This window comes from Lolium rigidum, chromosome 6 (genome assembly GCF_022539505.1).
Source record: "Lolium rigidum isolate FL_2022 chromosome 6, APGP_CSIRO_Lrig_0.1, whole genome shotgun sequence".
NCBI classification, from domain to species: Eukaryota; Viridiplantae; Streptophyta; class Magnoliopsida; order Poales; family Poaceae; genus Lolium; species Lolium rigidum.
Window position 1 is genome coordinate 76,717,658 of NC_061513.1, and position 13,602 is coordinate 76,731,259.

A 13,602-nucleotide genomic window follows, 5' to 3' on the forward strand; every position below is an offset into this window, starting at 1 on the left:
AATCTAGGCAGAAAAGAGAAAATATGCATTTTAGATAGATGTGCAAAAGGAAATACTTCGAAACCAGTATAACATACTAACACATGCCTTAATCAGACCAGTTAAGAATGAGATGCAAAAAAAAACTGAAAATATAGGATCCATGGAAATCTGGAATTGCATAATCTTGCACTATCTTTGAGACTGCAGATCAGGAATTGCAGCATACCTGTGCAAGTAAGTCATGTATACTCCTCTTGGAGAGTAGCCGGTTGCTAGATTCACTAGCAGCTGCATCGGCAGAAGTCATGTCCAGAAGCTGCATATTATTAGCTTGTACCGTAGCAGGAGTATCAGGCTTCTGAGTCAATGAGACAGGAGTCCGAGCAGCTTGCTGCTGGTTTTTCAGTGTTGTATTTTGCTGATTTTGTTGTGAGGAACTTTGTGCCTGACTTTGGTGCTGCTGTTGTTGTTGCTGCTGCTGCAGAAGCTGTTGCTGAGGTACCTGCTGTTGCTGCAAAAGTTGTTGCTGAGGTACCTGCGGCTGCTGCTGCTGCAAAAGTTGTTGCTGAGGTAGGTGCTGCTGCTGTCCTGAAAGTACATTCTGTTGATGCGAAGCCACAGGTGCAGACTGTGCAACATTGTAGGGTCTTGGTTGTGGAACTTGTGGCCTTTGTTGGGGCCTAAATTGTGACGATACATTTGACGGAGTTTGCTGTAAAGCCATCGAAGGAGAACCCATGGACAGTGGTCTTGTTAAAGAATGCATTGGGGTTTTCTGTTGGAAAATAATTCAATCAAGTACACAGCATGACATGAGCTGCAACAAATAAGTGTTGTCTTCTCTCCTAATTGGATGGTACAACATAAAATATGTGAAATTAATAAAGGGGCATTAAACCGGATTAAGCCTACACTTCTGTGGATTATAAACGATCAATCCAATTTTTGAAGGTCCGTAAAAATACTTTTCATGTCTACATCAACATTTATATGAACAAATCTAATTTACATACTGTAACATTCATTTTGCATACAACTGAAGTAGAATATTGAATTGTCTACAGACAAAGCAATACTACGTCTACAAGTAAAAGGCTTCTTACTTGAGAACCTGGCATCTGGCTACCAGATGAAGATGGTGTCGCTGATGACAGGAGACCTGGTCTTGGCTGTTGCGGACCAGAGATCGCTCCTGGCCTTGGCTGTTGCGGACCAGAGATCACTCCTGGCCTTGGCTGTTGCTGGCCAGAGATTGCACCTGGCCTTGGCTGTTGCGGGCCAGAGAATGCTCCTGGCCTTGGCTGTTGCGGACCAGAGATTGCTCCTGGCCTTGGCTGTTGAGAAATGGACAAATCTATTTACATAACCACGGATTTCACATAGAACTGAAACATAATACTGACTTGCCTACAAATTAAATTAGACTTCCTCTACAAGTACATGACTTCTTACTTGTGAACCTGGCATTTGGCTACCAGATGGTGCCGCTGATGATGAAAGACCTGGCCTTGGTTGTTGTGGACCAGAGACTGCTACTGATCTCATCTGAGATGTGCTGAGGGAACCAATCATCCCAATATTCTGAATCCCAGGGGCAGGCTGCCTAAGCTGAAGATCATAATCATCTTTAGGAATTTTCTAGAACTCAGCAGAGGAAATAGAAGATGCAATTTACACTCAACTTAGTAACAGTTATTGTTGGCAAAGGTCGTTTTTATGCTAATCCTATTAGGACTTGAGAGATGGTCTGCGACCTAGAGCCGTAGACTAATCCCACCTGGATTAGGATTCCTTCACTGTCGGTTACAGGTGGATAACTATGTAAAACCCAGGAAATACAAGATCTCATTCAAAGCAAGATATAACCAATTGGGAGTGCATGAGAAGATTAGAGTCTGTGGTGTTAATCAGCACAATGTTTGTGTATAGGAAAAGAAACGGAGGGTCCTAAGGTTTGAGATGGTTGAGAGAGCGACAATCCCTTATACACCTGAGGTTGTGTTTAATGAATTCGTGGTCGGCTTCGCCAAATCTTTTCTCCCTTGTTATGATTGTTTTTTCACCATTATTTCAGCTACATCTACTACATTCATCTACTTCGTTCTTGGTACCATACACCATCGTGCCATATTACATGATATCAGAAACGGAGCAGAGTATAGTATTAAGGATGCAAGCAGCACGCCCATTAAGACCGCAGACCACACGCAACAGTGCAAAAAAGTACTAATAGCATCAAACTTCCACTGATGCTTGATTTGGCTGCTGCAAAGCACAACACAGGTTTTCACGGGCTGCCACTTGCACCCCTAGTAACTTAATAACAGCTCAGAATACTAATGTGGAAGTAAGCACACAAAAGAAAACGATTATTTGAGATCGAGAAGCTCCATCTAAACTTTCAAAGGATGAAGTTGGGTGAAGTGACTGAAAAACTGAAGCATTTACAGTTGTTCATTTCTTGAGAAGGACTCGGTGGATACACCACCCAAACACCGCAGGCACACCGTCATGCATGTCCACCACGTACACTAGGTAATTTTATCGAAGGCCCGTAATACAGTGAACAGCTGTGCCAGGTTCAGGGCTTGAATTATAAGTACAAGTTAACATTGTACTGGGTGGCAAGAATTGAGCAGAGAAATTACATGTACTGTTGGTTTCTTTGCTATTCAGAGGCCACAGGTCCGATATGGGAACTACAGCGCCTTTTATCGAAAAAAATGAGAATCGAATCGCAAACGGAAGTTCAAGTATTCTGCACGTAGCTAGCAGCACCAAGAAGTAGCTAATCGCTAGTCATGGTTTTGATAAAACTATGTTAATGAGCCCAATTTAGCCTCATCGGAAGGGAACTCCATTATTCCGAGCTTCCTTAGCTTAGAATATAAAACATTCGAGTTTAAGAAGGAGACACGAACCTGGGGAGCGGGCGGCGGAGGCTGGTCCGGGCCACGATGCATAGGGTTGAACTGGTGAGCGAGCGGCGGCGGAGGCACGAACCCGGTATAGCCCATGGGCGTCTGCGCCCCACGCGGGTGAGCAGGCAAGCCAAGGGCGACGCCTCCCCTTGGCATTGCAGAGGCCACGGAGGAGGCCCCGGCGGTGGCGGGAGAGGAGGAGGCGGTCATCGTGATGGGCGAGGCTAGGTGGGTGTACGGAGGCCTCATGCGAGGCGGCGGCGGCCTCACGCTCGCCGGGATGGGAGTCGGGGGCTCTAGGGTTTGGGTGGGGGCTGGGGCTGGAGCGGGAGCAGGAGCTGGGTTGGAATCTGAGGTGGGTGGCGCGGCAGTGGAAACGGAAGGAGTAGGAGTCGGCGCCGGAGCCGGAGGGGGAGACGTCGCTGCGGCCGGAGCGGGCGGCGCCGCCGCGTCCGGCTGCGCGGGCGGAGGCTCGTCCATGGTGTTTGACGAATTGCCCGTTGCGCGGAGGATTCTTATATTTCTCAAGGACCTGTCTGCAAAATATCCCATCCTCCAAAACCCGCAAGGCAAAACCTCTCTCTTTCCCCTCAGTCTTCCAACAGCGAGCGATGGGCAAGAGCGGGAAGAAGACGAAGGAATCGCACCGGCAAGGCCGCGGCCGCCGCGCCGCCCAGTTCGGCGGCGACGAAGATCTGCCTTCGTCTGCCTACGACGCGCCACCGCGCCGCGACGAGGAATCGGACGGCGACGACTCCAACGAAGCAGCATCGGAAGACGAGCATGGTAGAGACGCAGGAGCAGGCGACCACCAGGACCAAGGGCAAGTCGGCTCTACGCCTTCCAAATTCCACCTCTACCAGCTTTCCGTGCAGGTAACATCGCTAGCTCTTCCATTCATGCTTAGTAGATCTGTGAAAGCCTCCGTGCTCGCAACCTGTTCGACGGAATGACAATGCTGCTGTGCTTTTGTGGCCAGTCGCCGAAAGGGGACATCAGCTACCTGCAGAAGTTCTTTCTGATGTATGTTGGCGGACGCGCCCCTCTCCACCTGCAGGAGGATTTCTGTGGCACGGCCCTCCTCAGGTTAAACCACTGCCACGCATAGCCTCTGCGCAATCATTGTGCTATCATTTTCACAAACACCATGCACCGTGTATCAGTTGCTGAGGATTTCAGGGGTGGGTCTCATTAGCACGACATGATTGATTTCGTATTTGCATTGATACGCATGTTTCTACAAGCTTTCATGTTCAAATGGTTACTCTCTGGAGAACTTTCATCAGTGGTGTGTGACATCAAAGAGATTACTTATTATTTAGCTTCAGAGCATCAGTTGCACATGTTGCTCATGGTCCATTTTCTCTTCCTTTTGGCAGTACCGAGTGGCTTCGCACTGACGCGAGAAGAACAGCCGTTGGCTTGGATTTCGACCGTGAGTCACTCGAGTGGTGTCTCGAGAACAACATGAGTAAGATTGGAGCTGATGGGAGATTGTTGCTCTTCGATGGAAACGTTCTGCAGCCGGATGAATCTCGCCTTGTCAAGCAAAAGATCGGTGATCTCATGCATGGTCTAAATGTTACCAGTGATAATGGTTCTACAGAAACAGACAGCAGCGAGCAGTCAGATGCTGCAATTGTGAAATGTTTAGCTCGATTCGACCATGTCAGATGCAGTTTTGCCTGGAAGAGACATAATTTGTGCGTTCAACTACAGTTGTTGTTGCCTTCACAAGCGAAAGGATTTGGTTTTGTATTTCAGGCATGCTTTGAATGCACTTTCCAGAAGAGGTGGTATATTTGTAATGGATGTATATGGTGGCACATCATCTGAATGCAAGCTTCGTCTCCAGAGGAGATTTCCGAGCTTCACGGTGAGTAGTTATAACATTGTGTGGTAGTTACAGTGAATTGAGGCCTATCTTGATGTTTGACATCGTCATAAGATATTTTTGGGCGAGGTTGCACTCTTTCTATCAAAATCTGCAGTATTTATAAAATATTACAACACGCTAACAACTCTCATAGTCTATATAAAATTACGTAATGGGTTAGCTACATATCAGTCTGTTCTCAAATATAAGATGTTTTTGGATTTTAAATTGAACTCCCAAAACGTCGTATGTTTAGGAATGGAAGGAGTATTCTATTTGACCTCTTTGAATTACTGTGTAGTTATACTAAGTTAAGACAGCTTGAACTTAGCAATTCAGCAAGGTATATTTTGTATGGGTTGCATGACAAATATATGTGTTATGCTAATATTCTTTCCTAAATAGCACTCTTTCTGGGTTTCCTAAAATTAACCTGGATATGATAATTTAGTACACAAAGATTGCAGTGTCTCCATTACATTTTGTCGACAGAACCTCTTTTGCGCATATCAGTCATATAATTTCCACCCTTCTATGGTCTCTGCAAGGTGATACAAACTGCAGTTGCAGTATCTATATTAGAGGAGCTCATAATCTTTTGGCGTAATATTAAATCTAGAATTCATTTTATATACAACTATGCATACAGTATTTCTGGGAGCAAGAAGAGTTTGACATCATAACTCGCGAAACAAGGATCAGCCTCCACTTTCAAGTCGGAAAGAAGCAAATGCTGCGGCATGCTTTCTCGTACCATTGGCGCCTGTAAGTTGCTTATACATTTACTTGACAAGGCAACATTTAAGTTCATATCTGTTGCGTATTTTCTCATTCACTGAGCTGAATGTTACAGAAAACCTGCATGGTAGTCTTCCATGAGCAATAGTTGACATAGAAACTTCTGGTAAATGTCACGCTCTTCGGAAATTTGCGGGTGGAATGGATCTACGGCAGTAGGTGAGGTCTGGTTGATGGGAGGGGTAACCAAGACCGCTGAGAGGGCAGGTACCTACACAGTTAAGATAGGGAGTACTGTAGTAGAGAGAAGAAGAGCGAGAGTTGGGGCAATTTTCTGCTGAATAAATCTCATATGCCTGTCGCCATTTTATAGACGAGACCTTAACAATTGGAACATAAAGTGTAAGTTAAAAGCATCTTATCTAAAGGGAAACAAACCAGATCCTGTAACTTAAGGCGGATGCTTATCTCTAAACTTTGCCAGCTGCTGCACCTCCTGATCACGCTGGAGCCATATGGGCTTCCAGGGCCTCCTGCTGTGGGTTTCAACATTTGACCGCCGTACTTACTATGTCTAGGCATCTGGGGTTGTTATCATGCCCATACTCACAAAATGCTGTCCTGCTTCAATGCGGAATTGCGGTAGCATTGTATGCGGTGTAGATGCGGGGAAACCAAAGGCAATGCTGTTACATTAGCTTGAACAGCTTTGATGCTATTGATCCGAGCGGGTCGCTGTTGTTACTTCGGTGATAGGAGTACACTCGCATTTTCCTGTGCCATTGTATGTTTTTAACTTTGCATGTGAATAGCGAAGACATCTTTGTTCTTCTGCACATATGGATCTAGGTAGATCAGATTGAAAGTTGTAAATCAATTCGCTCTTTTGCAGGTGGTCGATACCAGAGATCAAGGACTGCCTGGAGGAAGCTGGATTTAAGTCCATCCACGTCTGGATCAGGGAGATGCCGGACACCCAATCGAGTGGAAACGCCAAGGAGTACACTGCTGACCGTGACGTCAAGTACGAAGAGCTCCAGCATTTCAACCAGGGAGACGCATGGAACGCATATGTGGTCGGAGTAGCAAACAAGTAGGCGAAGCATGCTCCTCGGTGCCTCGTGTTACTGAGATGTGATAGAAACCTGGTCGCTGACAATTTTCCCTTCCACCGCTCCCAAGTCACATTTCTGCTGCTGGAGGACCATGTTTTTCTTTTTCCAATTTAGGAATGCTTGTCCACGAACTTTTTACCCGATGCAATTACATCGTGTCATGTATTTCTTGTTGCCACCGGAAGTATTCTGAAGCATACGGTGGATCACGTTTCTAGATGATATGCTATGTGTCACGATGCCGTGTCTCACCAGTTGGAAAGAATGACTGTGATTCAAAACGGCGAAGCTTCCTGAGTCTTTGAGTTCTCGGCCTTGGACGTTGAAGTGCTCGTTGTGGTTGAGGAGTTGCAACTTGCACCGGGGAGGGGCTTCCCCAGGTTGCCCTCTCACTGCTTCGCTTCTGCCGTTCAAAGGCAGGCAATACCCGTAGTCATCGTTTCTTTCCACCACTTGCCGAGTTGCCGAGACGTTCCAGTTCCACTGATCAAGGGTTTTTGTTGGTCGGCGAGTTTTAGCCTATGGACACCAGTCTACCAAATGGAGCTTTCTGCTGCAAGGCTTCCACCTCTATCGAGTCGTGTCTGGACTACCATCAACATCCCTTGTTTGTTTGCATTAACTGTCTCAGGTCACATTCCAGATTTGTCAGTCTCTCCAAAATTTTCGACTAGGTTCCATTTGGAGTGCTTGGACTTAGAGTATCTCCACGGGCAGCCCCAAATAGTCGACGGCATCGGCGTCGGCACTGCTGTATGGAGGGCGCCGGCACAACATCATCTATTTGGGGATGTTGATCCACACCGGCGCCCCCATATATTAGCCTCGATAGATTTAGAAATTTAAAATGATATTTAAAAACCTACATTTATACGAGATTCATACGAAATTTATACAAAAGTAGCTTGAATTTAAACATAACTAAAACTTAAACTTAATCGGTTGGGGCGCTCGACGGTCCTGCCTCGTCGTCGTTCTTCGCCATTGCCGACTGCGTCTGTGCTCGCTTCTCCTCCCTTGCTTCGCGCATCTGGCGGTGGAGCATGGCGGCCGGTGTCGCAGGGGCTTGCCGGCGGCGCTGCCCCCGCGCTTCCAGCCTTTCCCGAGAACTTCGGTCTCGGCGCGCCTCGCCTGCTGGCGGGCGAACGCCTCGTAGTGTCGATGAGCGTTGAGCTCTGCGAGCTTCTGTCGCTCCGCCTCCATGAGGCGGCGTCTCGCCTCCTCTGTGGCCGCTAGCTGGCGCGAGATCTCGAGGACGTGCTTGAGGTTCGCGTCGTTGACGAACTCGCGCTGCTCCTCCTTCAACCGCTGGTATCGTTGCGCGTTCAGCGATGCGAGGATCGCCGCCTGCTCGGCGGCTCGCCCGACTGCGCTGCCTCCTCCGTCGCCTCTGCTTCCGCGTCTGCAACGTAGGCCTCGTGCCACGCCGCGAACCGTGGGTCCGCGTCCTTGTCGGAGCTGTACTCCGCGTCGGCCTGCGGCTCCGGCTCCGATTGCGGCTGCGGTGGTGGGGGAGGCAGCGCGCGGCCGTTGAGGCCCAGCATCGAGTAGGTGGTCTTCAGACGGCGCGGCATTTTGATTTGGAGAGGAGAGAATGAAGCGGAGGTGGTGGAGATGAGAGGAGAGAATGGAGCGGTGGTGGTGGACGGCGTTCGTACTATATAGCGGTGGCAACTACCCACATTTACGGTGACTGGACGCCGCGTGGCTAGTCGCTGCCCTCGTGGCCGCCTCGGTTTCCGCGCGGGAGACCATTAAACGCCGACGACCAACCTTCCCGCGTCGCGGCCGATGCGAACCGTCGCGTCCTCTCGCTGACAAGGCTCCCCCACCAGCGAACACCGTCGTTCCACGAGGCGTCGGCGCGCCCGATTCGTGCCCTTGTCCAAGGGGCCGGCACGGGGATGCCGACGATTCTATTGGGCTCGAAAAATGGCCGGCCGTTTGGGGCGCACCAGTGCGAGCCCAAAAACGACACCGGCCCTCCAATCGCTATCAGGACCGCTATCGGGGCCGCTAGTGGAGATGCTCTTACCCCTGTGTTGATTGGACCAAGATTTTAAACCTTTCCTGTCAAAATTCAGTGTGATAGGCATACTCTCTGGAGATTTTTTGTCAAAAGAGACCACCTGCCCCAATTCATTGACAAAAAGGACCACCTGTGACTGAAATTGGCAAAAAGGACCACCTGCTGGGTGGCGGCAGGGCCCCCAGCCGACACGTGGCGCTTGCCGCCGGGGCCATGTGGCGGCACGTTAGCCGGCCCAGCTCGCCGTCCGGCCGCCGTTTGCCATGGTGGGCCATGCCGCCCCACGGTGTGGCGGCAAGGTGACGTGGAGGCTGCCTCCAACGCCGGTGGCGGCAGGCCCCGCCATGCACTGATGGCCGACGACCACGCGCAGATTTTCCGCCCGGCCGACATCAGCTGGTGACACTGACTAAAGAAGCTGACTGCACTGATTTCAAGGCATGTTGTAACTGTCGGAGATTCCCGCTCGATACAGGAAATTAACCACCGAAAGCGCCCTATATGCGTAGGAATTTTGTGCTGATACAGCAATTAGAGCACCGACAGCCGATACGCACTAATTTTTTGGTACTGCTCGCACTAACTGAAGGCTATATAAGTCGGCTTCCCCGCATAAAAATCGAAATAGCAGGATCAAGTTTGCCTTCTCCGCGTCTCTGTTTCGTGCGCAAAATATTGGAGTGAGTGTGAGTGTGCCTTGCTCGGACCAGGATTTTAGGCCGATGAAGGGGAAGAATGCAAGCTTACCACCGGGGGTGAGAGCAGAGAGGTGTTGGTGCGGCCGCCTTGCTAAGGTGAAGGAGGTGGTTGATTTTTCTGGTAAGTTCGGCATGAAATATTTCATGTGCGCGAGCTATGATCATGATCCACCCAGGAAAATAAGTTCATCGTCCTCGAGGCATGCGGTATGTTCTAACAGCATGATTAAAAAAATTATTTGTATGTCATTAATTTTCGTTGATTAACCGTACTATTTGTGTTACAGTCTCCCCCGCCCCTTTGCATGTGGTTTCACTGGATAGACCAGGAGCAGCCGGAGTGGGCACGCCGCGAGGTGGAGGAGAAACAACGGCGTGCATGGGCAAGGTTCCATGAGGAGGAGCGTTTCGAAAAGGCTATTGCTAATGATAAAGTAGAAAGAGAGAGACGGATACAAAAATTAAAGGCGGAGCAAGCTCGAAATCGTGAGGTGAATCAGAAGAGGATGGATGATGAGGCTGCACGTAGGTATGCAGAGGAAGAGGTGCGCAGAGAGGCCCGTGAAGCGGAGAGGAAGAGATTAAGGGAAAGAGCTGCCGAGGCGCAAGCGGCAGAAGAACGCGGCGACTAGTCCGGAAAATGGCCACGCTGGACGCAGGGAAAGTAGAGTGATATATTTGTACTAACTACGTATGTTAATTCCGTTTTACTTTGTCGTTGTATCTTAAATTCCGTTGTAGTAAGTAGCCGTATTTTAATTATAGTAACTTAATTGTATGTTGTATTTTTGCATGTTCATGTATCTTATTTTGAAGTACTTGTTGAATAATTATTCGAAGTTATAGAAATATGTCTCATACATAGGTCATACATGGATAGAAATAATAGTAAAATGCCAACGACAGCGACATAGGTCATACATAGATAGAGTCGTCAACATATCACGCTTGTCGATGACGGCGTGGTGGTCTCTGCCTACCACCAAAAGGCGACCATGGATTTGGTACACGATGTTGGCGCAAACCTCGGCCGTACTGATTTTTCTCATTCTCTGTATGTGTCTCATTTGGTGGTGATGGAGTCTGAAATACGAACTGAGATTCTTGATTTGGGGGAATCAAACTAGCATCTGATTTTCCTCATTCTCTGTATGTGTTTCAGTAATCAGGGTTGTGATAGGGAGAGCTCGCACACCTTTTAGCACTTGGTCATTATGCCGTACCGAGCCCCTGAGTCGTGAGCTTGCGCCCACTTACTTAAATCCGGGCAGTTCTGATTAATCCATGTACTCAAATTTATCACGCTTGTGTTAATATTTTAAAACAGTAGGAGCCTTTCCTACTGTTAAAGGTTTCAAAAAAAAAAATTATTTCAGTCCTCCGGCCCCTCCGGTCTTCGGTCTTCTCTCGGCGGCAAGGCAGCTTTCTCGATTTCTTTGTTGATTCCAGCCCAAATAGCATTCATCTTCGCTTCTGTCTTCTGCATGCACATCCTCTTAAAAAGCTTGAACCAGTCTTTGTTCTTGAACTTTGAGTAAAAATTGGCTGCCAAGTGCCTCATGCACCACCTTGTCTCCAGGTCGGGCCACCCCCAGTCAGGGTCCGATGAATTCTTGATTAATTCGAGAGCGCTCAAAAGGCCTGTGTTGCGATCTGATATGATGCAAACATCGGGCCGATCTCTCACGACTCCCATCTTCAAGCGACTGAGGAACCATAACCAGCTATCTTTGTTTTCACTCTCGACAAGTGCATAGGCAATAGGCAAGAGCTGATTATTTGCGTCGCTTGCGATCGCCAACAAGAGTGTGCCCTTGTACTTTCCAATGAGAAAGGTACCATCTATTGACAAAGCACCGGGCGGCAAGTGATGGAATGCCCGTATAGTCCGGGGAATGCCCGAATAAACGATCAAGGATTTCTTGGTTTTCCTCCGAGAGGGTGTTGACGAGCTCTCCCGACCACTTGAGTCCCCTGGTTAGTTGTTGCTATCTGATGGAGTAGTCTCGGGGCAAGGTCATATGCCTCCTCATAGGTGCCATACAATCTCTGGAAAATCTCCTCCTTCGCCCGCCTTGCCTTACTAAAGTTGACCTGGAAGCCAATCAGATCTTCCGCGGTTTTTTGCAGCTTCTTTGTACCAAGGGTTATATCTTCTTCGCCACTTGCATGATATGTGATACATATTTTGCAGTGACGTTGCGGTGGTTGTCAAGAGCCCCCAATTACTCGCAGCTATGGGGTTCTATTTTTGAGATATGCCATGGCTGACATACCCCAGGGCTCACCCGAGCGATAACTCTCCCCCTGCAACCCTCATTCAATTTGACGCATATGACTTTCAGCTGCCTTCGATCAGACTGCTTCACTCCGTGTTGCCGAGATATGGCCAACGCATACATCTTGATTGCTTGGTCAGCCGAGTCCTTGTCTGGGAAAGTTTGCCCAACCCGCGGACTCGCCTCCCCTAGGCCCGGAACAGAGCGGAATTCATTGCCGATGGTCATTGTTTTTAAGAACTCAGGGTCCATTGGTGCCGCAACCGCCCTCCGGGAAGGACCGACGCCTTCTTCGTCCGAGGAGGATTCAGACGAAGAAGAACGAGCGTCATCGTCCAACGCCTCTGGCAGTCCCTCCACACGCTCGCTAATGTCAACAAACGCGGACCACATCCCGGCTCGGCAGCAAACTGGGCGAGCATCTGCTCCGATGAGCCGGTGCTATGGCCTGCAGTCAGTGCCTCATGCTCTGATTGGCCTATCATGCCTGCTGCAGTCAGGGCCAAATGCTCTGATTAAACGGTGCTCGGTCCTGTGACGATGGCCATCTCCTCTTCACCAGCGCCGGTACTACTTCCGGCACCATCATCACCTGATATAAACTGAACATACACCATGGGCTCTCCGTACATAGCAGCACCAGGTGTGCTTGCAAACCTCATGTACGTACCCCAATTTCTATCACTCTTTACCTCCTGCAAACCCCAACGGGCAGGTGTCCCATCATTCCCTCCTACGACGATGAGAGCCTCAATGGTCATCTTCTTCCCACGCATGTCGCGCCCAAACTATGCTCGGATGCATCTTCTAACATCCAAAAAATCTCTATTGACCATATCTGTCACTACAACTTTCATCGACTCGCAGCGCGACACATCGACACCAGAAAATTCATCGCGTACGACGTCTCCATAAAACACTAACGCAGTTTCCATCGTACCTACCGCACAACCATATTTTTAAAATTATATTAGATTACAACACAACAATATTTAACATGTGATTAACATTTTTAAATAATCATAACACAACACCATATTTAATATTTTTAACAGCATTCCATAATAAATACGGACGGATTTTAGTACCTCAACTTTAGCCCGTGCGCTCCACTTCTAATTATATCTTAAAATAGTTCCACCTTACTGCAATCAAAGCACTTCGTCCGAATATGCACCATCACTTAATCTAATTAGAAGTTGATCATTCCTACGTGATATATTTCTACGCACATAAAATCATATTCTATATATTTTCGCATGTTGCATACATAAAACATATATTCTAGTTCGCAAATTCAATTAGCTATGTACGTTCTAATTACATGTTGCATGTCCTAATATATTACTCAATAATGACTACAGTCGTTCTAATATTTTCATCCTACCTATGCATGCAAATTCTGCATGCAACTACAGAACATGCATTAATCAAACTAATTATAGTACACAACTAATTAGGTTCTAACTACATAAATAAAATAGATCATGCTTTCTTGTTTAAATTCTTACCTTGATATCACAGATTGAGCAAACACTTGAGCAAACAATGAATCAGCTAAGAATTCTTGGGCAGCGAGCAGGAGACATCAACTACGTGACCAAAAACTAAAGTGCACGAAGAGAAAGAGTATGCTGATAGTGAGAGTGCACGGACAGTGAGAGTGCAGATACTGAGCAGACAGTAAGAGCCTTATATAGAATCAGCTCACCTCGACAGAATCCACAATTAGCAAAAGTTAGACCACCGAAAGCAGGCAATTTGCAACAGTTCAACATCGAAAGCAGGAAAAAGCAGGTCAATTTGCAATAGTACACACAGCATAAAAATCAGTGATGCATCAAAGTGTGTGCAGCCAGATGCTGTCGGGCTATCGGCGGAGAATCTCCCGCGCGCTCCCGCGCGAGGCGGTCGGCCGGCCTGGTGTGCATGCACTACCTGCCGTCAGGGAGAGTGTAGACTGA

General features: G+C 48.1%; 1 protein-coding gene and 1 pseudogene across 2 annotated transcripts; one reads left to right on the forward strand and one right to left on the reverse strand.

Annotated features, from left to right (window-relative positions):
- Positions 1–160: 160 nt before the first annotated feature.
- On the reverse strand, positions 161–3,174 carry LOC124661730 (proline-rich proteoglycan 2-like). Of its 2 annotated transcripts, none has more exons than XM_047199612.1 (4): positions 2,904–3,174; positions 1,435–1,590; positions 1,086–1,316; positions 161–694 (listed from the first exon to the last, which is right to left on the reverse strand). In XM_047199612.1, exons 1-4 carry the CDS (start codon positions 3,150–3,152, stop codon positions 191–193), a joined length of 1,140 nt encoding a protein of 379 aa, XP_047055568.1. In that variant the 5' UTR covers positions 3,153–3,174; the 3' UTR covers positions 161–190. The 2 variants fall into 2 exon arrangements, with proteins under 2 accessions (XP_047055568.1, XP_047055567.1); XM_047199611.1 differs by having other exon boundaries at positions 176–757; positions 2,904–3,166.
- Positions 3,175–3,514: 340 nt separating this feature from the next.
- Positions 3,515–6,659, forward strand: LOC124668169 (annotated as a pseudogene).
- Positions 6,660–13,602: the final 6,943 nt, after the last annotated feature.